This window comes from Bacillus rossius, chromosome 1, assembly GCF_032445375.1.
Source record: "Bacillus rossius redtenbacheri isolate Brsri chromosome 1, Brsri_v3, whole genome shotgun sequence".
Classification (NCBI taxonomy): domain Eukaryota; kingdom Metazoa; phylum Arthropoda; class Insecta; order Phasmatodea; family Bacillidae; genus Bacillus; species Bacillus rossius.
The window spans coordinates 230,302,377-230,329,042 of NC_086330.1; the positions used below are offsets into that span (position 1 = coordinate 230,302,377).

At 41.8% G+C, this 26,666-nt stretch overlaps 1 protein-coding gene across 2 annotated transcripts in view; it reads right to left on the reverse strand.

Annotated features, from left to right (window-relative positions):
- LOC134527347 (methionine--tRNA ligase, mitochondrial) overlaps positions 1 to 26,666 on the reverse strand; it is a 91,286-nt gene that overhangs the window by 49,346 nt on the left and 15,274 nt on the right. For both annotated transcript variants that reach the window (XM_063359949.1, XM_063359948.1), the window contains one exon: positions 7,575 to 7,806. In XM_063359949.1, the coding sequence (XP_063216019.1) occupies positions 7,575 to 7,806 (232 nt within the window). The remainder of the gene's footprint in view (positions 1 to 7,574; positions 7,807 to 26,666) is intronic.

Below are 26,666 nucleotides of genomic sequence, written 5' to 3' on the forward strand. Positions count from 1 at the left end.
GTGCCCGACGCTGAGAGCGGGCTGTAGGTCTGGTTATTGCATAGGCAGTCTTCGGGGGGAAACGAGTCACGTCTCCACACGGGCGACGTCACGCCCTGGGATAAGAGTCTTGCCGGGTCCACGTGCCCCTACACGTGGTGGCGCCCATTAAAATACAGCCTAACATCTTAACAACAACCCCCGGCCACGTCATGTGGCGCCCAAGAGCGTGGGGCGTGACAAAACTGCAGGAATAACTAGGACCGAGGCGCGAGGGAGATGTGCTGTTGCACGGAGCGACGGAGCGAGCGGAGCGTATAACGGTACTCTGGCGCGACGGTCACGAGACCGTCCCTTGGCGCGCGATGTTGAGCAATCGCCGCTTGCATCACTGTTATAAACAGTTTTGTTAGTTATGCTTATTGTTACGCTAACATAGAATTAGGTAACATAGTGTTTGTTTTATGTTTTTCACGTAAGTTAATTGCAGTTGCTCGAAATATTCCAAGTGTTTATTGTTTTCGCGATGAACACATTTTCTAAAAAAAAGTGAACGATATAATTGAGACCTTTGTTTCTTGTTTGTAAATTTTATTTCATCCAGAATTCTAACTTCACCATACTAATAATAGTTGCAGAACTGTATAAATGTGAACACTTGAATGGCAGCGGCCAGTGTGGGCTAGGCGCCGCGCCAGCCTGCGGTGCACGAGGACCCGGGCTCGGATCCCGGCTCGGGCAGAGCTGTTGTGGTGTTTGTTCTTCACGCCATACTGCGGAAGGCAATAGCGAAACCATCACAGAAACATGTCACGTAGAGAACCTTGGAGGGCAGTGGTTCTCTCCCCGACGCCTCTCGGGTCGATACCTGCCTTCGTGGCGGATCACGCTTTCATTAAGTAATAGTATGGTAATATCATTTACCGAAGGGAGAGGGGTCAAGGCAATATTAGGGAGTTAGTTTTAACTGGTGCAAAGTATTCAAATAATTCCTAACTGAACACTTTGAAAAAAAAAATTATGTACTGTCCTACCATACACAAATTTATGTAAGCATTTTGCAAACTGATGTATCCTTTGACTACAAAAGCTTATTTTACTTATTTTTTGCTTATTTGAGCACCTAAAAGTTGCAAAATACGAAGAAACTGCGAGTTTAAACAATTTTGAGTGCAATATTATACTGTTACAGCCGCGATGAGCTGCAGTTGTGCGTGTTGCTGTGTCATTTCGGCCCGCCTGTTCCTTCCCCTCGCCAAAGTCATTTTCTCCTGCGACATCCTACAATTTGGCGGTGCGCACTATCTTATGTCTGCTTCGCGTGATATCTCACCCTTTGTTATACATAAGTATGATATAAACATAATTCTATATTGTTTGGTTTGAATTTTATGAAACACTTCCGTGCTTCACCACATGTAGCACGTACATGGCATTTCAATTTCTCCCCTCACGATAACAGCAACAGTCAATCTTTTTATAATTGAGAGAGAGTGTGTATATATATATATATACACACATAGTAATTTATTGATTGGAAGTCGGAAGGGACCAGCAGCTATATTTAAGATGTGTGATGAATGGGGCAAACATGGAATACTTGAACGAAAGGGAGAAAAAAAATTGTGGTCATTGCGAAAACCAGCCGACCAACAACTTTGTTAGGACAATTGAAAAAAAAAAATTGTTTGCCCGACCCGGAATCAAACCCGTATCACCTTCACAGCTATTATATTAGTAGCTACTGTTTTAAATGATTTACCATTTTCGTTGAGGCAATTCTGCAGGAAATGTTGTGCTTAAAATACAAAAATTAGTAATAAAATGTTTTGAAGGTTACTGTAATTGAAACTAGGGTAATGTTTCCATGACTAAAAAGGAAAGTAATCACACTAATATACTACTGGCTTCAGTTTCTAAAATTAGTCTTAAACTACCACTTGCTAAGCGTCCGATTTTCGGATGAGACATAACGTGACGTTCAGTGTCGGGGATGTAAACCTCTTTTTTTAACATGAAATCCCCACTTCCACAAATGGCTCTCTGTCAGTTTTCCTGTAGCATTTACGATATTACACACTTGATTAATAGCAGATTGTGCATAAATTTTTTTGATCTCTGCTGATGTTTGTGAAATACTTGTTATTTCAGTCGTAATAAATTACCGTGATACCTTTGACACTGACTCATTTACTGTCAAGATAATGGACATTTGACCATTTTAAATATAACAGTGTTTAAAACATTTTCCATGCAGAACTTTTTCGTTTTACTTTTTATAACGATAATTAATGTTACCTTAGTGAATCACTCTTTTCATATTTTCGGAATTCAAAGTTAAAAATTACGGCCTATGAAGTGAAATGCACTATCTGCCTACAGTAGAAAAAGCCACCAAAGTAATTAACCTTAATTGTTATTTGTTTCTGCAACACTGAAACGTTTATATTTTTTTTTTTGTAATTTATTTATTAGCCTTTATTTCAAGCAGTTAAAATAAACTCATTTCTTAAAATATACAAAAGAGAACTGCATGAGCGAATGGCGCTAGTATTCGTACAACAAAGGTTGTCGCACTGTATCGCAGAGTCCTAACATGTGTCCCATTCGCGTTTTATGCAGAATACATGCGCGGATGTACCACTTCGGACATACGTATCCCTCAATAATTTATAGCTGCAATACACAGAGTAAGGTCATAGTAGCCGAGGACTGTGACCTTCCGAGCCAAGTCCAGTGAACACGCAAGGCATCTAGACTGTTCGTTCAACGAGAACGTTTGGAACCATAATGTGGGTCCGCAAACATGGCCAGTGACAACTACTGTGTATTTGGAGGGTCAGTAGCACCAGCTGTAGCATGATCTTCAGGGCCGGATTTAGGGGAGGGCAACCGGGGCGAAAGCCCCGGGGCCTCCACAAACGGAAGGCCCCCACAAACGGAGGGCCCCCACAATAGACACTTCGAAAAAAAAAATCTTTCAAATTCCGACAAGTAAACACTAGTATTTATGTATGTTTTTTTAAATACTAAGAGAATCTACTTGATTTCAAAATAAATTATTTATTGGAAAACTTGACTGAAAAAAGTTATTCATTCTATTTGGAAAATAATTTGGGGCAAGGGGGCCTCCGCTCCTCTGTTGCCCCGAGGCCTCCAGACCTCTAAATCCGGCCCTGATGATCTTATTCAGGAGAATATCCGACTTATGTATGCTTCCATGTGAGATTGTAACACCATCTGTCTCCATGTTACTGGCTGGCCCATGCCTACTAAGACATTGCATCCTACAAATGTTGGTCCCCTGCAAAACATGATTTGCATGTTACAATAATTTTAAGTGCTGTGTATACATTTTTCCAATGTCTGTTCCGCATGCGTACTATGGTACTTTTAGAGAAAACAATTTTTTTTTGTTGCAAATGTGAGTATTTGGATGTGGTTTGTTTTTGTAGATTAATTAATATGTTTCTAATGTTTTGCATTCATTGTTCCAAAATTTGTAAATTAATATAGGGTAACTTGGTAAGTACTACTAATTTCATCGGGCCTATGAGTTGCGTCTATGCCTGGACATTAATTACTGCCTTGTATTATTGCCACCTCCATTCTCATGTCTATTTTAGCTCATATTACTTATTGAATTCCTGCACAATATTTACACAACAAGGCACTCTGGATTTTATTTCTCAAAATTTTATTTCTTGATATGTAATAAAATAAATGATAGAATCATGTTATATCTTGCTTATCCATTGTAATTTCTCTATTCCTGTGAAAACTATTAACGTGGTTTAAATATAAAATATATTATTTGCGTACTGCCACTGAAGATGACAATGTGGGAAAAACGTTGTTATAAAGGCAATATTTACACTCTATACAAAGTAAATATTTAATTTCCTTTAATATTTATTTTGTTTAATTACATTTTATTCCGTATGTTTATATTTGTAATCTATGATTAATTCAGACTGTAAATTTCTTTGGTTATCGTTTTGTCTATGTATTACTCTATGTTATTTTTTTCTTTTAAAATATTGTCAAGGCTAACATAGCAGTATTTTTTTAAACAACTATTAATTTAAAGATGAACACGTCAGTAATGGTTAGTAATTTTACTAGTTTTTGTTTTAACAACAAACTAAAGAAAATCGTTTACTAGTGACGGGGGAAATATTCTTTTAGAACAAATTGAGACTTGATTAAGACAACGGCTAGAACGCAACGATTTTGACATTAATTTATAATTGAATATTTTAGAGAAGATGGAAAATGGTTATTAATGCCAATATTAACTGAGTTTGAAGAAAATAATAATTTTAATCGACGAAGATAATACTCACACATCAATGTTTTTAAATAATTACTTAAGAAGAGAAGTCGACAAAAATCCGTGTCCAAGAGATCGCCAAATGACTAATTTGCTTTGAAAACTACGAAGATTAAATGCCGTTTATAATTCCGAATAAAGAAGAATCCTGCTGAAGATTGAAAAGTCGCAGTTCGAGCCCGGGAATGATGAACGTCGCGCAGTCCAGCCCAGTCGCCGCCCATAATCTGAAGGATGGAGTCGTGACATCGCGTAATCCTGCCGCACGCTAGAGGACGGAGGAGAAACACCAATATCGCAGTCCTGAATGAGGCGAACCAAGGAGTCTCCGAGAACCTACACGTCTCGTGGGTATCCTGCAGCAAGGTTTGGTCCCTTACCCCATCACCCGAAGACTCGCTGAATATAGAAGTACCAGAACGAAATACAATTTAAGAAAGACGAACATTTTTCACAGAACTAGAACCTGTTATATTATATTGAATATTCTTTGTACAGGAAATCGATTAACTTGTTCATCTTTAGATTAATAAATCAAATTCTGGAATCGCGATCCCGAGCTAGATATTATTAGCTAGTATAGATGGAATTAGATATGGGAATAACTTATTGCTATTTTGGTTGACTGGTACTGCATGTTTCATACCCAGTGGTCCAAGCTCTACCGGACTGAAGTTAGTTAAAATAAATAACATCCAAATAATTAACATTTGATGTTAAAGATAATTCACTCAAGTGAAACAATTGTCAGATGCTTGAAGTTGAGAGTAATAACAAATTCCATCTGTAGTTTAAAATAAATTAGTTTAAGTTAAGTTTTTTCTATTAAGTGTGATTTTGTGCCTGTCAAAGTGTATTGTCACCGTCGTAGCAAACATTACACTCAAATATAAAACGTAAATTGAATTTGTTTACACTTTATTACAAGGTCTAGTCAAGATATTAGTATTTAACCTACTTTTGACACACTTTAACTTGATCTTTAGACACAAGCTTCTTGATACAATTCTTAAATACTGAGAGAGGTAGGCTAGAGAAACCGAAATTATTCAATGCATTAAATAATTTCAATATTTACACTTGCTGACTCCACACTGTACTTAAATAAACTGTAAATAAAAAAAACACTAATAACAGCAGCAAAATCTAAATATTTTACAGTTATTAAACAAACTCTATGTACTGTATTTCTTTAATTATTTTTGTACTGCTTAACTTTGTAATAAAATGCTTGTAACTTACATTCTTTTTACTAATAATTTTAATTTGAACTGCTGTATTACTAGTGTTTTATATTTTAGGATGTAGTCACAATCAAGATTTTGTATAATTAATTAGTGATATGTCATGTACTGCGAAGAGTTTTGTCACACCACCAAAATGTTACTTTGCAAAAACTGCAACTTTGATATGTTTCAAATGGGTTGGCATAAAAGGAGACATTTTTAACAAGGGTAACAGTTTCAATTTATATTCTCCTATCAAAATCGCCCTTCTTTTCACAGTGATCATTTCATGAATCATGTATGATAGTGTAAATATTATATATATATGTGTGTATGTATATTTATATTTTATATACATACTGTATATTGGATCTTGACATGCTGTTCTTGCGAAATTCTCATATGTGGCATACTACCTATTGAATGTGTACTTACATAAGACTCAAGAGGCATTTCAAGTTAAAACATGTCTAATAGAATATTTATGTAGCCGCTAACTGTATCAGAAAGTATGTAATGAGGCTGTTTAATTTGCTTATTAGTTTCTATTCATTTTTATACTGTTTCATGACGTGACACTAAATATAATGTGCCGCCAAATATATGTAAAATTTTTGTAGGATAATTAAAGTAATTGTAACTTAACCTTTGTGAAGTTTATTTTTAAAGGTTATTTACCAACAGAATTACTAGCAGTGCCAGCGGCAGGGAAATAATGGACGTCGCAACGAATATTTGGCTATGAAATAATGTCTACCGTCACTTGCAAATCAACATAAAAGGATAGTGAGAATATAATCGTAGTGTAAGATAGTGTGTCTTTCATATAATGCTTTTGATATATGTATTGTTTCTCCCGTCCACTCCCCTAACCAAACGCTGCTGCATCCTCGCCACACCATACGGATCGCGTTCTGCCGGCAGCTGCGCGCCTTGGGAGGGGAGGGAGCGGTCTGGCAACGCTGCGCGGAAGCGGTAGGCACTCGTGGATGAGGGGAGAAGGGAGGTTTCCCAGAGCTCGCTAACTCCAGTTTCAAGGCCAAACAAAGGAACGACACAACCTCCCCGCTAGACGACTCTCTCGCGACTGAACCGCGCTGGGACCGGCCCTAGCCTAAATGCAAGCACGCGGAGTAGTGGGGAACATTGCTTTGAGACCCCTAATGACATAACGACCGCAAAAAAATGTTTTGGAACAGTGACGATTTTTTCGACTTGAACCGCGCCCTTAAAAGATTAATATTCTAAAAAATGTTACACTTTCTTATAAACAATAAATACTACCTCGTCCATGCCAAAGTTTTCAATTTTTTTTTAATTTTACTTATAATGGCTATACTTGCTCATATTTACAGTTTTGTGAGATAATTTTCATAATAATAAATCCCACCCCTAAAATATTACTCTTTCAATACTAACTAGTTTAATTTTCTTATTAAAATCAATACAATGGCCTTGTCAGGCACTGCATTCTTTTAACCCAATAATCACGTCAGCATTGTTGATCATTTTAGGTACTTAGGATATGCAAATAAACCTATATAATAAAATGATTTGTTTCCACAAAGTTTAATTTTTTGGACATAAATCTTGTAAACATGACTTTGGTTCTATGAAGTAGGTAAAATGCCCAACCTTTATACAATTATAATGTATTAAAAAATGACTATGCAGCAGCAAGAAGAATGTTTTTTGAATAGAAGAATGAGAGTACCCCAAGAAAACCTATGCCATCTCTTGGTGGCACAAATCATAACCAATAAATTATCCATAAGAAATGTAGCCATGCCAAAATTTTAGAATAAATACATCAGATCTCACTGTCGTTAGACATGGATGAAGGGTAAAACAGTGAGATGGAGTGTATATGACAAAAAAAATTGGTGGGGGGGGGGGGGGGGAGTCAGATCAGACAGATAACCCACTAGTTCACTGCAATGTCTGCCAAATCAGTTTTATAAAGTTTTGGAATGACAGTGTCAAGACACATTACCCAGAAGCATCCCTGTGATGCTACGGTGAACTCTCAGTCTCACCTGTCTTCAGCCAGCTGAGCAGCTCTCCCTGCAGAGCACTGAGCCGGAACATGTAGTTGGTCTCCTCCATCCACTCCACAGGGTGACCAGTCTCTGCCGAAACCTTCCGCGGCTTCCCATCGTCACCCCTCGCCTCCTTCAGCTGGTCCTCCGTCAGGAACGACTCCTCAGGCACGCAATACCAGCCCGAGTACGTGCCTTTGTATATGTGACCCCTCGACCTTAGGGTTTCCTGCACAATATCAACAACATTAGTCTGTAGCTCACCTCTGTACTGCAGTCACTGTGACTTTCATTACTTTCTATGTTGACAACATTCAGGGGCTGCACCCTCTGAGAGCCTGATGAAACAAGCCCCTCTTTTCATTCACTGGACCTACGTGTGTGCTTTCAAACAGTGTGCCAAACCCGCAGAGTATGGTAGCAGTGCAGATGCATCTGCAGTGTTATGTGTTGCTTTGTGTGTATGTATTCAATCATGACTCTTCTTGGAGTATAACATTCGGAAGACACTAACGGATTTTACATTGAATATAATTTGTTTATGTTTTTATGTTTTTATCTGATAAAACATCATGTATGAGGGCCATTCAATAAGTAACAAGACAAATCGATGTAGCTCAAAAACTGTTTACTTAATAAATGTGAAACTTTCAAAAGTTTAAGTCGGCATCCTTGCAATGACTTCTGATCAGCTGTTTGATAAGAATTTGTAAACATAACCTATAAATCAGTCAGTTCAAGATGTCAAGTCTGAATGTGTCTTGATTATATATTTAGCTGCGGAAGGTGTTAAATGTAGTGATATCCATGCAAGGATGTTATAAGTGTATGGGAACAATTGTTTAAACTATTCAAACATTTACAAGTGGGTAGAACAGTTTAAAAATGGCCGCAAAAGCATCCGTGATGAGTAGTGAAGTGTCCGACCATTCAAAATTGCCACTTCCTCCTTTGAATCTCGCATTGACACGATAATACGAAACGAAAGATGAATCACTGTTGAAATTATAGCTGCAAGAGTGTCTGCAAGTGTTGGGACTGTCCATATCATTGTTCAAAATAAACTGCAATACAAGAAAGCCTGCGCGAGGTGGGTGCCTACACAACTTACGGACACTCACAAAGAAACAGGCTTCAAATCAGTAAACGGTTGAAAGCTCAATGTTCCACTGAGAAAGAAGCTTTATTTTTTAAGAATTGTAATTTTCAATGAGATATGGATTCACTATTACGAGCCTGAGTCAAAAGACAAAGCCTTGAGTGGAAACACACAAGTTCTCCAATGCGGAAAAAATTCAAGACCCAGCCATCTGCTGGTAAAGTGATGCTGATAATTTTCTAGGACTCACAAGGCACTATTTTATGCAATTTTCTTGAAGACAAATGAACAATCGACCATCAATATTACACTGATATGCTGGAAAACAAATTAAAGCCTGCAATTCGCACTAAACATCGTGGACTTTTGAAAAAAAGTGTGATTTTAATTAACGACACTGCACGACCGCATACAGCATAGATAACGCAAAATACATTCAAAAACTGGGCTGGGAAAGGAAGCTCTAAGCGGCAAAAAATTAGACTCCAGCGAAGAAGTCAAGATTCAGGTGCAAATGTGGCTCTGAAAGCATCCAAAATAATTTTATGCCAGGGGCATTTGCAACTTAAGGGAATGATGGGACATGTGTATGTGTTTTTGGGGGGAGGGGGGGAATTATGTTGAAAAATAGGTAAAATTTTATTTTGATTAAAAAAAACAGTTTCTGAGCTACATTGATTTGTCTTATTACTTACTGAATGACCCTTGTATGTTTAGTTGGTTGTATGCAATATCGGGCAACAGTTTCAATGTAAGGTTTCATAGGAGCTTGTACGACAACTTCCATTGTGAAAAATGGACTCAGCATGGCTAAGTGCAGTAACACATGTTACAATAATCATAACAGAAGTATGAATCAATTCAAATCCAAAGTTATGTTCTACAATTTGATTTGTCTAGGCCCAACAACTCATTCTCCAAATACAAAAAATTGGCAAAAAGAAAATTTTTCACATTCTTTTTCAATTGTGAACACCTTACAAGGAACACTCTTTTAATGTCACTTAGTAAAGTAAACTTACAAAAATGACAAAGACTTTGGTCCATGATCAAGTCCCAGTCAAACTGTTTTAACAGCAAATATTAGCTTACATTAGTAGGTGCATTGACTACCTCTTACGTAGTCTACATTAAGAAACCTACCTTTGCTCCTTCCTGCCTTCTACAACTGACTGCCCCATATTATCTAATGATAATTTAATGTAAACTTGTGTGCATACATTTTTTAATTTGTAATATCAGCCACAACACAGCATTGCAAGCCATGCACTTCTTAGATGAATATTTTGCAGCTGTAAAACCCTAGAGAAAGAATGTTAACTGTGAAGGATGTAGCAAAAAATATTGAAACTAAAATAAAGTTCCTAAATTTTTAAAGGAAATAAGTTTTGCAAAAGTTTGTATATGATATTGAATATTTTCAAGTTAGTTACTTGAACCTCTCTGCAGTTTCACAACCTGGTTCCCAAGCCTGGCTTGACTATGTGGCTCCAACACTAATCATGAGACATAACAACAGGCCTATTAAATTGTCAAATACACTGATCCTAACAATGACACATATGTATGCTTACACTCATTATTCAAAAATATGCAATATTTTGTTACAAATTATTTAATGTTAAGTGCTGATTAGACTCGACTGCTCTAAACATGAACTATCAAACACTTTTAATATATAAAGTCAGGCGTAGAAAGCAGTAAGAGATTTATAATTTCAACCATGTGCCAACTAAATATGTCATGAACATATGTATTTTTGACAAAAGCCATCCAATGTCAAGCCCCTCAAATCCACTACTTTGTAGCTTACTTGCATGCTCTACCCAACATTCACGCCATGGTTTGCTTACACGGGGGCTGAAGTTGTACAAGGTAAAACATAAGACGAAGGAGTCTCACCACAGTCGAGTTAGGGGCGAGGCAGTCTGTGTTGAGCCTGCTTGGGCAAGCATGTAGCATTATGCTCATGACTGAGTTACTAAAGCAGAGCTGATAAAGTACAGTTAATAAGTAGAGTGAGGAGTATGCAAAAGGAAAACAGAAGCAGAGTGAGAACTGAAAGAGAGATGATGAAGTGGTTTAAACAAGCCTACTGAGTGAAGCAAGGTAGTGCACTGTCCCCACTGCTATTTATTAAAGTGTTGAAAGGAATGATTGGAGAAGGAAACATGAAGGCCATGCTATTTGCTGATGATATGGAGTGGGGAAAAAAGGAAGGTGAGGTGTAAGAGCAACTAACAACATGGAGTGAGGAAGTGAGGAAATATGGTTTGAGATTTAGAACTAAAAAGAGAAGTGATGGTCATGACGAGAACCAAAAATGGAGTAAGGTGATACATAGAATTAGGTGTGTTGAACTGAAACAGGTAGAAACCTTCAAGTATCTAGGAAGTGTATTGGAGGGAGGGGGAAAAAAACAAGGAGGAAATAGTGAGGAAAGGATGATACGGAGATACATTCTACAGGTGTGTGAGAGATTTGGTATGAAAGAGGAAGGTGACATTAAAATGCTAACGAGTGTTGTATAATACTTATTTTGTGTCCATAGAAACTTAAGGTTGGACTGTAGATAAGAGAGATGCTGGGAAGATCAGAACAATAGAAATGAAGTTTATGAGGAGTATGTTGGCAGCTGAGAGGTTATATAGGATCAGGAATGAGATGGTGCAAACAAGAACAGGAGTACAGGACTTGAATCAGATCATTAGAAAAGCAAGAATGAGATGGTATGGAAATGTACAGATAATGAGAAAAAATAGGCTGCCTAAGAAAATGACGAAGTTGAAAGTACACAGGAAGAAGGCCCCAAGGAAGACCAAGGATGAAGTGGAAAGAACATATAGTTGAAGGAGTGCAGGAGAAAGAAGAGTGGAGTAGAGTGAAGGAGGAGGAATGGTGGAGTGATAAAGGAATATGGAGGCATTTTTCTTTGCTGACCCAGCCACAGGTTGGATACAGTTGATGATAATGAGAATACCAGGAAGAAGAAAGGGCTTTACAGGGTGTTGGTTTCCTATTTCATTTTCATTAAATAAATCCAAATCATTAGATAACAAAGTCAGTAATCTATCTCAGCTCCGTCATTATCTAAGCTGAAAAACCACACACTTGGAAGATAAAAAAATAAAAGGACAATTAACAATTATATTAATTAATGATTAACATGAGGGGTGCGTGGCACAGATTCTACATGACTTTCGCGGGGCGGACTAACGCATTAGCACGCGTACACACACACACATACACACGTCGCTAGATTTTTTTTGGTGGTACATTTAATTACACAGGCCAACAATAGTTTTGGTGCCAGGATATTTGGAGCTGATTTCATATGAATTTGGTACCCTGAACTCAAATATCGAATTAGTTTTTGCATAGGAGATCAAATTTCTAAGATATAACATTTTAGTGAAATGCAAGATTTACGTTATTTTAGCTTGAACCCATGAATCAAATCTAAAAATTAAACATTAAAATCTTATTATTAAATTACACAAATATTATTAGTATATACTTAATATTATTACACATACAAAGATAGTACCAAGTCATCGATAGAACCAACTAGTCACTCAACACTCTGGAAGCTTCTTTTTCGTGAACTTCTTGAATATGTCTTGGAATAGTCCCTTTTTGAACTCCAGGAAAACAGTCCAGGTGGCTGTGTAAATAGTACACCTTAGTACTCATGTTGCACCCAAGGGATTTGAAATATATATATTGTTTACCAGTTCAACATGATTTTCTGCTTTTCGTTGGCCCAGAAAATTTCTGACAACTGCAACAAATGAAGTCAGGATTTTCGCTCAGCCTCATTCATGGAATTTACGAAGGCTTGGTCCTGAATGAATTTTCTTATTTCTGGGCTGTTAAATATTCCTGCTTTAATTTTTTCCCTACTCAAATGAGGCATTTTTCTCCCTATAAATGTAAAGTATCATTCGTCCTTATCTAGAGCCTTTACGAACTGCTTAATAAGGCCCATCTTGATATGCAGTGGAGGAAAGAAGATTTTCTCACGTTCAACTAAGGGTTCGTTAATAACATTTTTTTTTCTCCAACTATGTATTCTCTCTTAGGCCACTCTTGTCTAAACCAGTGGTGTGTTTTGCCTCTGGCTATCCCAGAGGCGAAAAAAAAAAAAAACAAGGATATTTGGTGTGGCCACTTTGCTGTCCAAGGAGAAAGTTTACCATTTTTAAGTCCTTACAAATCACCTATTGATGTTCACGATACCTTATCTTCTCCAAGACCAAAGCTATGATGCTACATGTTTCTTTCATTGTTGTTGAGTGAGCAATTGGTATTGAACCATATTTTTTGTGTACAACACATTTCAAGCTTTGCTTATCTCAAAAAGTAGAGCTGATAGAAAAAAACTAATTTCATATTTAGATTCAGCACCCCAAATATAACTAATATGAATTTCAAAATCCTAGGCATCAATAATTTTTTTCTTCTTGTTGGCTTGTGTTATTTATATCTAACACAGTATTTTTTTTGTATAAAAGACGTGTTAAAAGACTTTACCTTATTTTGTTTAATTTTTTTTGTATATAAATATCTAGCAAACTAAGCATACACAAATATCTTACATACAATAAACAATTTTATTAAAATACTTTCTTATACACTACATTAGATGTTATGTTGTCTGGTGCATACACAAATAGATTTTATTCATACACTTTTTCTTATGAAAATTCAACTGAAGCACGTGCGTCCCATATTGTCAGCACCCTTATAGCTATCAATGCGCAACCACCATAGTGAACAATAGGAGACTTTGGGCTTCTACCACACACAAAGTTGGTGGGCATGTGACAAATTACAAATAAATAAATAAAAAAATAAAAAAATAAAATACAAGTCTACGTGTAAGACCATGTATCAGAAGAGCGTCAAGAAAGAAAATCTCTCGTGCTTAGTGGAAGAAAAGGAAGCAACAGCTAGTTCAGTAAGTAAAAATCTTACAGGATTTCATTTCAAAACATGCATTTTGTATTAATTATTATATGTAATTTAATATAGGGTATGAAGAGAGTGAATGAGTGAGTGAATAAGTTATTTTGGTAAACATGATTCAAGGCCCTAAGCGAATGCAACGTGCATCAGACAGCTCGGACTGCCTGAAAATTATGCTAAACAGCTGTACGTATCTGAAACCCATGGCATGCTTAGGTTCTTACTTCTTGTTTAAAAGAAGAATGTTTTATGAGTGTATAGAGTTTTATTTAATAAATAATAAGGGGATGAAATGATTACATAATAAATGCTGTGTCGTCCGTTTACATGATGTAAAGGTTAACTAAAGCAATAGAAAAGTATCCAATTAGAAATATATATATTCTAAAAGTGTATAAACAGTTTAAAAGCGAATTTCACTGTAAGAGCTTCATAGTAAGTGTTACAATTCTTCCTGAAATATTTTTTTTAAGAGAAACATTTTGCTTGTTATTTTTAAAGGATTTTTGCAATGGGCGGCAAGTTAATAATTAAATAACTATTTTTTACATCGCCATTACAGTGCATACGCACTGTCTTGACTTTCTTCAATGCATTTCGGTACGAAGTACTTCAATAATTTGCATCAGTATTTTAAAAGCTCCCGTTCATGGCCTTAAACATGGACAGTAATATGAATTTTAATTTGATAATGTAACCATGCCCACAAAATATCTGCATCATGAGCCAGTGGGTTGAAATCATGGCAGAAAATAGACATATAGTGTATATGTATATATATTTAAAAATACAAATACCCAACCATTATACATTTCATTCTCAAAATTTCACCAAAAATCATTGTATGAAATATAACATGAAAGTTATATTTTACTTTCAGGAGCAAAGCTAATGACATGGTAACAGCTACACTCTCGCCCATGCCAGGCCAAAATAATACAGGCTCGTGTTTTAATGAAAGCTGTATTGTGTGTGATATATCAAGAAAAATATCTTTCAGGTAACCACAATATTAAACACAACATAGGGTACAGCAATTTTTTTTTAATTGAACTAGTGTTATTGTTATTTGTTTTAATTTTTTTTGTGCAGCCCTATGAAAGATGCTTTCAATGCCTTACAAACTGTTTATGATGCACCTATGGAAATCTACATGGGAACACAACTTCAGGAAAATGATACAGACAAATGCTCAAATAGACCATTAAGACCTTTTTCTGACATTTGGGAGGAGTGCGCTATTGAAGAAACCGGCACTAGCCCGCTACCACATACCCGGTAAATAATTTATATTAAAATTTGTATGCACAGGTTAAAGAAATCCAAGTATTTACATTAGTCTCATGAATAATTATAATTCTAAAACTTTCATAACTGATGCATAAGTGATGTTAATAACTTGTAACGACATTAATTTTCTCTTTTATTGCAAATCCAAGAAAGATTAACAAAGTTTACCACTAATGTAGTAGAAAGAGCTTTAAGAGAATAAACGCATTGTTTATGAGAGTTCGAATTTCATATCAAATTTATCTGTGTATTTATATTTATTTCTATGCTAAGCCTAACTGAATTGGACGTACAAGTTTTAGCATAGTGCATATAGTGTGTTGTGCATTAATTTGTAAAATTCTATATAATAGCACGTTAATTTGCAGGTACGGAGTTACTATTTCCACAGTCATGTAGATATGAATTTCAGCAATCCATTGCGACCAATTTCAGCAGATAAGTACCAAATTTCTAAAGAAGCTATCAATAATGGACACGTAAACATATTCAGCTATATATGTGTTCCTTTTAGCTCTTTAGTATTGCCAAATACAATGACCATTGAAAATGAACTTTCAGATTCATTTTGTACAATATTTGTGGTATAAAACATCATGTACTGATTTCGGATGACTTACTGCATAATTAACGGAAACCCGCTACTGAGACGTGATTCAAACTATTTTTATCAAGTGCAAGGGCAGATGCACATAACGGGAAGAAAATATTGTTACTTTGTGCTTTACACTTCCCACTGGATGACATGAAATTATCAAAAAAGACTACGCTTTCTGGCGCCAAAAAATGGAAACATATTTGTGCAGGTATTTTTCTTATTGATTTACATACAATTATTGAGTAGAGCAGTAAAATGTGTAGTTCATACAGCGGTGCTAAATGAAGTCTACATTTATATGCCTCTACGGTTCTTCTTTTTTGTAACACATCTTTCACAGTAAGGTTTTTATATCACTGATATCCATTTACAACATATACCTACATTGCATTACTGGTAGTTTTTTCGTAAGCGATTTTGGTACACACACACATTTACGACTCAAATATGTCTTCTTATCAACAGCTTAACATATACAGAGAACTTGCAGTATTAAAATAAAAATATAATTAAAGTTTATGTTTACACACATACAACATACCGGGCTGGAAAAATGAGGGTATTTACCAGAGAATGGACTACATTTTGCTCAGCCAATGGCAGACAAGCTGACTCCCCATTGGCTGTGCACCATGGAGTTAAAGCGGATTGGTTATGGTAGGTTGAGTATTGGCTATTGTTTTGTGCTGCAGGGATGTTTCTCTCTTAATCAAAGGGATCCACATATTTTTTAATTCAATGCTCTGCTGGCTGAAAATATTTTTTTATTGCTAATAATGAAGGCTGATTCTTTGATTTTCCTTTTTATTTTATTGGGTTCCTGTATGAGTGGTGTGGAGTCTTCCCAGAGAATTTTGTGGCTATTTTCCCATGTATGTTCAGCAAGTCTGGATTTTAGGGTTTCACCCTTCTTGCAGTTGTTTTTGTGTTCTTTGATTCGGGTGGATAGAGCTCTGCCAGTTTCACCTACGTACATGTGGCCACATTCACAGGGGATTTTTTGCTTAATTTGTGTTTTTGTCTTTTGTGTTTTTTATAGTTTTCTTCTGCAGACATAAATGTGCTTTAGCAATGGCGTATGTCCAAAAGCTTACATCAAGTCAGCGGTACACATGTTTCCCACTATTTAGCACACCGTACCCAGCAGCCTTAAAGGTATAAATTTTTAGCATTAGCATATAGGTTTATGATAAGATACATATTTTATGGGTTATATCTGAATCTTGGCTAGACTTAATTTTCACATTCCGTCGTCACCTGATTACGACACAGCCAAACTGGCATGTCAGGAATTTTTCGGCATGAGCTTGTAAATTTTGCATATTCTATACCTTCACCTAAGCATAAGCCCAAGATTGTTATGTATAGAGATTTTAAATCAATGGATAATACATATTTGCTGGATTTGGCCGAAAACCTTCCATGACAAAATATAGTTCACGCCCATTCCTTAGACAGTAAATTACATATCTTGAAAACAATGATAATTAACCTTCATGATAATGTTGCTCAGTGAAAACCAGAGGAATAACCAAATCCTCGGTACCTTGTCTTACAACTGATTTAAAATTATTAATGAGGCAGCGAGACAATGCTTATTGTATACTTAAGCGTGATCTTCACAAGCAGTTATTTACAACAGCAAGTTTTGAAAATTACAGAAAATTAAGTGATATATGTATGCAAGCAGTGTGTAAAGCTAAAATGCACTATTCAATTCCATTAACGCTTGTGACTCATCAAAGGCACTGTAGCAAAAATTTAATGTACAAGGTTATGGCAAAAATGCAAAGTACCTAATTTTTCACCAGCTGATTTCAACGGCTACTTCAGTGAACCACCTCCTCCAACAGCCAATTTTGATAGTAGCTTCGATATGGTGACAAAGAATTTTGTTACGTTCAAGGTTCAACTTCACGCATGTTAAATTCTTCTATGTGTTAACTCCACTAAGCTTATTAAGTCCCGAGCTACGGTGCTGAAAGCATCAGCATTTGGTTTGTTCAGAAAATTGTTTGCTACATTCTTCCTGCGATTACAGATATATTTAACAATTCATTGCAAACTAATTTGTTTCCCATCTAAGAGGTGGTGAAGAATGCATTGTGTGTGAGTGTGTGTATAACCCCAACCTTGAATGTGTAGGTGAGTGAGCAAGTGTTGAGACTTATACACCATTCACTAATAGACTCTGCTCTTCACTAAGCAACACCTGCATTATGGGTAATTAAAATATACTCATTCAAATAATTATAGTTTGGGCGCCGTATAGTATAAGTTAATTCTGAACACCTTATTAAGTATCTGTCTATTCTCAGGTTACGTAAATAATAAATTACTTGAAATGAAGTCAAATGTATTTTGTTGAAAAACCAAAACAAAACCCTACAACGTAACAACTTCCTGAACAGAATCGTAGTAGCTACAGAAATTATGTTGGTTTTAACTTCTTTACGAACACCTTAAACAAACAGAACTCATAATTGCGGGCATTCAAAATGTATGTTTGAGTACTGCTTCGCAGTCTCATGTATGACTCTACGTTAAATACAATTAAATATATAAGTTGACTAGAGCAAAACAAATGACTCTAAACTTTATAGCCAACTTGGTTGCACTCGGTTCTAGCTCTGGCAGATAGCATCATAAATAAGAGATTCTATTAAAATTCTACAGGAACCACTGAGCGTATCGTAGGACAAAGCAATAATTATCTTTAACACTGGTCTGTAATGTTAATGAGTGCAGGCAAAACAAGTGTGATTTCAAAGTTGTTAGCATGCTCAGTTATGCTGCTACATATATCTTGAATGCCTTAGCTACCAACACTAAAAACTACTAAACTAAGTACTACACATGGAACACTTACTTAAATTCTAAGTCACAATACCTTGAGTTGAACATTGTAAGAACATAAAACCCTTGAAACATACAATGCTGCCGATCAAATAATTCTTGCAATATGAGATACAGAGGCAGTCAATCTAAACACCTCCGTAGGGAAACTTCAATATATTCCAACGCATTTTTGGTCTTCGACAGTTCTCGGGATGCAGATCCTTTGTGTCTTGGTTCGGGCGTAGATCAGGCTCGTGCAATCAGGAACATTTGCAACGTATTCTATTCCCAGATGAATAAGAGCGCCTCTTCTTATAGCTATACGTTAAATAATTGTACATCCACCAATTTCATACACTTAACACATTTCATGTCACGCAAATAGTGCCTCTTCATTTAACTTTGCACTTTTAACACAGTTCATGAAATATTATCACTCCAACGTACAATAACTTTTAACTGTTGCATATTTCGTAGAAATAGGAGTGCGTACGAACAATATACAGTTTATATCCACTTCCTCCAGCTACTTACAAGGACGTAAGTAAAGTCCATGTTGAGAAGTCTTGAAATGGTGCTATATTAAAATAATATCAGCACAACTATAACACCACGAGTTCAGCTTGCTAATTAACTCATAGCAGCAATCAGGATTTAGTTCTGGCAATAGTACATATATGGCAGTTCTGGATACAACTTGACATCGTCCGGGCCTGCGGCCCCTTTTGAGTCCGATATGCCACCGTCCAAACACCACCCACCCTCCATTCAAACCTCCCGCTTACCCGTGCGTACGTGTGCGTGCGTGTGTTGTTCGCCCGGCAAGAGGGCGCTGTCGAGTCAGTGCGCCGCACCCCTAAAATATAATTAAATGTAATTGTGTAAATTGTTTTTATTGTTCCCAAGTGCAACGTGACGGCAGATCGACCGGGAGGGTTTTTATGTACTTTCATTTTAAAATTGTGTAATGAAATAGAAGAGTGTTTCCGGACATTCCCGACGGAAGCCGAAGCCAGACAATATTTAAATGTAATTCTTAATAATTATAATTTGTATGATTTTTTCTTATATTCAGTAATTATCACGTAATATTTCAAGAATCTTTTTAATGTTATTTTAGTTTCCCGTGGCACGAATTCAGAAATATCTTTAACGGCAATTGTTTCGGCGGGAGCCATGAGCTCAGCCCAGTCTTCCGCCATAAACCACCGAGAGCAGATGCTTCAACACTCCGGGGACCTCACCACTTGTTCTTCACCGCTAAGTAATTCTGTTCCACGTTAATTCTTTTCCAAATCTTTTTCGTTTAGTCCTCGGAGCTCCTCTCGGTCGGGGAACTGCTTAATTAATTATCTTGCGACCAGTATCGGTCTTTTTCAAAATGTAATACGTAAGTCGAGGTGTGACCACATGGTAGGTCACTACACTTAAACCGATTCGTGCCGCGGGCGTTTGTTGCAGTTTAATTGTGTACGTGTATAATCGGAGTTGGCCGAATAAATCAGGGCGTGTAAATCTAAACGTATTCTTTTATTCTTTTCAATAGGTGTGACCACGTGGAGTGTGACGGCGTGTGGGACGCCTAAGAGCCCACTGCGTAGAGAATAGCGTGCCCGACGCTGAGAGCGGGCAGGTATTGGTGCTAGGAGGTTTTCAGGGGGGAATTAAAATCACGCCTCACATGGGCGACGTCACGACCCTGAAAAAGAGTCTCATATAGGTCCGTGCCCGTTGCACGGTGGCGCCCTTAAAATCCGAGCATTCATCGAAAACCCCGTTCTTAAAGATCAGAGACCACGGCCACCGTAACAAACTGACGATGTACATCAAACACTACATGACTCAAACGTAGCGATTTTATTGTTCCTAGACTTTACTTAAGTATTTGACACTCTTAATCATTAATTAAGTACTCTTATCCGGTTGTCTAGAGCCAGCTGGCTTTCGTTCAAAATTTATTTATCAGACCAGCAACAGCAAGTTCATGTATGCACCAATGCAGGAGAATTAGCGTCAAGTAAAAAGCATACGATGCTGGGAGTGCCACAAGGCTCTATATTAGGGCCTCTTTAATTTTCTAATTTAAATATTAGGGATACCACAATGCTTCAAGCATGCAGTGGTCAAAATAAACAAGGACTAAAGTTTATTACACAATTGGTGCCTTCAAAGAGGTTTAAAATTAAATGCTTCAAAATGTGTATACATGATAATAGGCGAGTAGAAAAATATTAATAAAATTATTAACCCTTTGGATATTAAGATAAATATCTGTCCCATTTCCACCTGCCAAACTTATTGAAATCTTGGTATAACATTATATGAAAATCTAACCTGGAACAAACACATCTCTATTTGTCTACAAACAGGATATTACAGACTTCAGCAACTGTACAAATTAAAACACATCTTGCATCTTGCCCCCCAATATTAAATTTAAACTTTGTGACTCACTTGTGTTATCACCTTTTAATTAATGTGCAAGATTATTTGTCAGCATTGACAAAACACTGAATTATAGAATTCAGAAACTGCAAGATGCATGTTTTTGTTATGCTTTTAATTTGAAGAAATACAATCATGTAAGTCAGAAACCAACTAAAACAAGTGGGCTGAACATGGATCAAAGACTGCAATATCACTTTGTAAACTAAATCAAAAATATACATTTTAGAGCGACATCAAATTTATTATATTCTAAGCTTTCTGAACAGTTGGTAAAACATGCCTACAACACCAGACATGGGAAAAATATTCAGATACCTAAGCACCATACCACCTTCTTTAAAAGATCGTTTTGTTACTTGGCAAACCATCTGTGGAATGACATAACAGACTCCCTTCGGCTGAGCACGTCCATCGCTATTTCCAAAACACATTATCGCACTGCTTCCCAATAAACAGTCAGCTCGAACCCTGCCACATTAACAGAGGCAGCGCACTGCAAGTGTGACCCTACCCAGTTGACGTCCCTCGGCTTCAGGTCCCCGTTTTCCCGTTGAAATAAATGTCCTGTTATGCCCGTACTGCCCTCGTCGGAGAGGTGTGGGTCCAGGCCAACGTGGCCGGGACCGGGAAAGGCGGGACCTGGAGGGAGAGTGAAGTGATTGCGAGGAATGTTGGTAGGTTGTCGCAAGCAGAACACGGCATTAACGAATTTCACGAGCCGTCTTTTATTAACGCTTATAAAGTCCTGCCGCAGCCTGGCGGAACCGTCGCGGAACAAGTGCCCTACCACGGCGACACGGACTCCCTGATGACGGGGCGGTTCTCAAATACGTTTCGGCGCGAATCGTAAAGTTTATTAATGCTAGGCTGACCCAGTGAGAAAGGGCCCGAAGACGGAACGCTGTACATACGCGGTCCGTTACGTAATGTTCCGTGGACGGCGAAAAGTTCAGAGACTCGTAGCACCACGTTCGCGTTGTAGAAACTGCCCGCTAGACACGTCTCCCGATGACTCGTAAGTTAACAATGCTAAGCTGATTCGCGGTGGCAGCTCAGCTGCCGTGACCGACTGCGGACTGAGCGAACGTTCAATCCCGAGCGCAACGTGCGCGGCTCGCGGAGCAACGAACACGTCTGTCTCCGCTCGAGACCAGGACGCGACTGCCTCTCCCCGCTCGCCCGCGGGCCGGCGCCCGCGGGTGGCGGGGAGGGAGGGGAAAATCGGCCGGCGTGGGAGAGAGCTCCGTCCCGCGGCGCGCCAGGCTGCAATTACATACTACGGCGAAACACTTCAGAAAAAGTTATTGAATTATTTACAAAGACATACACGAGACATTAATTACACAGCGAACTTGCACAATGAATAATAAATAAAATAAGTTAATTACACACATTCAAATCCCTTAATCGTTTACAAATATATACACACTGAAATAAAAGATAAAGTCACATAGAAAAAACACTCGTTGGCATGCTAGGGCGCACGCGGGTGCGTCCCTGGCCGTCGCACACACTGGGGTTCACTGGGGGGGAAAATAGGCCCCCTCAGGCCCGCGTCGGTGGCCAGGTACGGCCTCTGTATCTGGGAGGGTACGACGACTGTCGTCATATGCCCCCCCTCTCCCGAGGCCGTCCTGGCCCCCGACGCCGACCTAGACCGGCAGCTGCGTCCGCGTCCGGCCACTTGTCTGGTCGTCGGAGCTCGTCACGTCATTCCGTCCGGGTCGGGCAAACTGGGGCAGGAGCTGCATCACGCTGCAGCGTAACCCCCCGTCGGTCGTTTGTCTTACGTCGCGGGGTTTGCGCTGACTCCCCCACTCGTAGTCCCGGAGGTAGTGGGGGGCCGTCTTCTCACGCGTGGACCGGCGCAACGCCGGTCCCCTCCCCGCGTGAGCGGTCATCCTCGGCTCCCCGGAAGGCAAGTCCAGGACCACCTGCTGGGCCCTGTCGACATCGCCCTCCCCACTGAGGAGCCGGACCGTTACCCCGTCTGTCACGTCCTTGCTCACGTCCGTCCCCGTCACCCGCCGTTCCCAGGAGTGGACGTACCTCCGTCCACGTCTCTGGGTAGGCTCCGGCAACGTCACCACTGGTTCACTCAGGTCGACCAGGTCGCCCTGAGCAGTGTTGTCATGTGTTACGTCCTCGATGAGCGGTCCATCAGTGTCGTTGGCGTAGGCGCTGACGTCATCAGGCGGGAGCACCCGGTCCACAAAGCGCTCCAGCTCTGCCATGCTTGCGCCACGCGGACCCCTTCCGCCCCTTCTGACGGGCGTCCGTTCCCCGCCCCCTCTTGCCAGTTGCCAACCACCGTTCCCCTTTTGCTGTCCCCCCGTAGGAGGCTGAGTCGGTGTCGTCGTGGGGGCCCGTCCATGTGTCGTGCCCCAGGTGTCGTCGTCCCTGTCAACGTTCCTGCCAACCCCCCGCAGTGACTTGGGGTGGGCGTGTCCTCGTCGACGTCCCTGATCCGGCTCCGGTGGCGTCACCACGGGGTCACCGAGGTCGACCAGGACTCCTACTGCGACGTTGTCATCGGTCCTGTCCCGTGTGTCACCGTCCCCGTCAGCGTTCTCGCCTGCCACTCGCCGTGACCCGGGGTAGGCGTGTCCCCGTCGACGTCCCTGGTCCGGTTCCGGTGGCGTCACCACGGGGTCACCGAGGTCGACCAGGACTCCTACTGCGACGTTGTCATCGGTCCTGTCCCGTGTGTCACCGTCCCCGTCAGCGTTCTCGCCTGCCACTCGCCGTGACCCGGGGTAGGCGTGTCCCCGTCGACGTCCCTGATCCGGTTCCGGTGGCGTCACCACGGGGTCATCGAGGTCGACCAGGACTCCTACTGCGACGTTGTCATCGGTCCCGTCCCGTGTGTCGTCGTCCCTGTCAACGTCCCTGCCAACCCCCCGCAGTGACCTGGGGTGGGCGTGTCCCCGTCGACGTCCCAGGTCCGGCTCCGGCGGTACCACCACAGGGGCGCCGAGGTCGGCCAGTACACCTTCGGTGACGTCATCCTCGGCCTCGTCACCGTCCACTGGTCCGCTGTCGTCGTGGTCGTACTCGTCGTGCGGGTCGCCTATCAGTCGAATGTCGTCCCTGTGCACCTTAGTTGTCCGTCCGTCGGCGCGACGCACGAGGTACGAGGTGGTGCCCAGTCTGTCTACGATCTCCTGTGGCCCCGCCCACTTAGGAGCCAGACTGGCGCAAAAGCCCCGCTCGCCAGCCGACAGGTGATGACACTTAACAAACACCTGCTGGCCAGGCTCTAGTCGTGCTGGGGGCTGGTGCGTCTGCGGCGTACGTCTAGTCAGGTAGTCAGCTTGGCGACGTCGGGCGTCTTCGCGCAGATCGTCCGTGGTCATGTTGTGCAAGTCGGGGGTTGCGCGCGCTTCCCCGGGCAGGGCGAGGTTCCGGCCCTGCACCAGTTCAGCGGGGGAATGGCCCGTGACCGCGTTCGTCCGACGGCGCAGGCAAAACAGCAGCGTCGGCAGGTGCAGGTCCCACTTGGTGTGGTCCTCGTCCAACCGGATGCGCAGCTGAGTTTTAATGTCCTGATTCCGCCTTTCGGTCGGATTCGCGCGCGGATGGTAGGTGGGCGTCGTGTGATGCTCCACCCCCCAACCCGCGCAGGACACTCGCCAGCTTCTCCCCGTGAACTGCACCCCGTTGTCCGTCAGCAGGACCGCGGGGTACCCGTATCGCGGGAAGAACTCGCGCTCGAGCAGGGCAATCACGGTGCCGGCCTTCACGTTTGGTACTGCGAACGCCTCCGCCCAGCGGGTGAAGACATCCGTGACCACAACAATGAATCGCCGACCACGGGACGTGCGAGGATACGGCCCCATAATATCCACCGCCACAGTGTGGAAGGGATTCCGGGGCCGTCGTGGGACCTGCTGCTCCTTGCCGTCGGGTCGCCTGGACTTCCGCCCCTGGCAACGCAGGCAGGCCCGCACGTAGCGTCTTACTTCTGCCGCGTCGCCAGGCCAGCGGAACGTCCGTCTGACCTCACGCAGCGTCTGCTCCGCGCCCGGGTGTCCCGCCAGGGGGTGGTCATGCAGGTAGCTCAGGACCCAGCGCCTGGCCTCGGGCGGCACGTGGGTCCGCCACCCGCTCGACCTGTGAGCCCCCCTGGTCTGGAGCACCCCGTTCAGGCTCCGGCAGCCCGGTATCACCCCCTCCCCACACTCTGTCAGTCGGGTCCGGGTGTCGGGGTCCCGGAGTTGCGCCGCGTGGACCCACGCCAGCAGGTCAGTCATAGTCTCGGGTCGCGCGTCAGGTGCAGGAGCAGTGGGGCTTGTCAGCGCGTACAACGCGCACGGTCGCGGCACCGAGTCCTCTACCCCGCGCTCACGCTCAGGGAGGAGCACTTCCTCCCAGCCCTGGTCGTCGTGGAACTCATTCTCAGGGTCCGGATTCCGGGACAACTCGTCGGCCAACTGATTTTCACGTCCAGGAATGTGCTCGACCGTGAACGAGAATTCCTGGATCAGCATGGCCCACCGAGTGAACTTAGACTTCCGGCCCTGAGCGGAGTCCAACCAGCGGAGGCATTGGCTGTCGGTTCTCAGCGTGAATGAGCGGCCCTCGACGTGGTGACGGTACCTCTGTAGGGCCCAGACCACCGCAAGGCACTCTTGCTCATTCACGTGATACTTCCGCTCAGCCTGCCCAAACTTGGCGCTGGCGTACTCGATCACGCGCCTCTCGCCCCGGTCATCCATCTGGTACAACACCGCCCCCATCCCCTCCTGACTCGCATCCGTCTGGATGAAGATGGGGCGGCTGGGCACCAGGCGTGAGAGCGTGTGACAGTTCCTGAACCGGCGCTTCACCTGTCGCAAGGCCTCGTCCGCGGCGGGGGTCCACCGGAACTTAGTCTTCGGCGACAGTAGGTCCGTCATCGGGGCCGTCACCGTGGCGAAGTCGGGGACGAAGGACCGCAGCCAGTTGAGCAGCCCCAGCAGCTTCTGGAGCTGCTTCCTGGTCTTCGGTGCCCCCTTTCCCTCTATTAGCTCCAACTGCTCAGGTCGGGGGCGGCACCCCTCCGCCGTCACTATGTGTCCTAGGAACTCTATTTCCGTGGCCCCAATGTGGCATTTCTTTGGGGCGCACGTCAGTCCGTGTCTGGCCATACGTTCTAGCACCAATGCCAGATGGTGCGCGTGTTCCTCCCACGTCCTGGACCAGATGATAACGTCGTCCAGATAGGCACTGGCGAACTCACCAATGTACCCATCCAGAACACGTACCATCAGGGCCTGGAACGTGGCAGGGGCGTCCATGAGACCAAACGGCATGGCGCAGAACTGGTAACGTCGACCGTCTGGTGCCGTAAATGCCGTCTTAGGGCGGTCCTCCAGACATACCGGCACCTGCCAGTAGCCTGATTTTAAGTCTAGTGTCGTGAAAATAGTGGCGTCCCCCAGTCCTGCCAGTGCGTCTGTGATATTGATCTGCGGGGGCGGGGCGGGAATGGTCAGTTTGTTTATCGCCTTGAAGTTTACGCAAAAGCGTAGACTTCCGTCTTTCTTGGTGGCCAGCACCACCCGTGAGTTATACGGGGAGGTGCTGGGTTCCACTACCCCGTCACGTAACATCTCGTCAATTTGAGTCTGTATGGCCTCCCGTTCCCGGATGCCAAATCCGTATACCTTCTCAAAGGGAGGGCGGTGCGGTACCATCGGTATCCGGTGCTCCGTCACGTTTGTCCGTCGTAGCCGGTCCGCGGCCGCAAATACCTGTGCCTGAGAGGTGAGGACATGGTTGATGACATCGACGTACTCCTCTGGAACACCGTGCTGAAGGTCTTCTAGGCGAATGACTGACTGAGGGGGACTGGGGGGAACCTGGT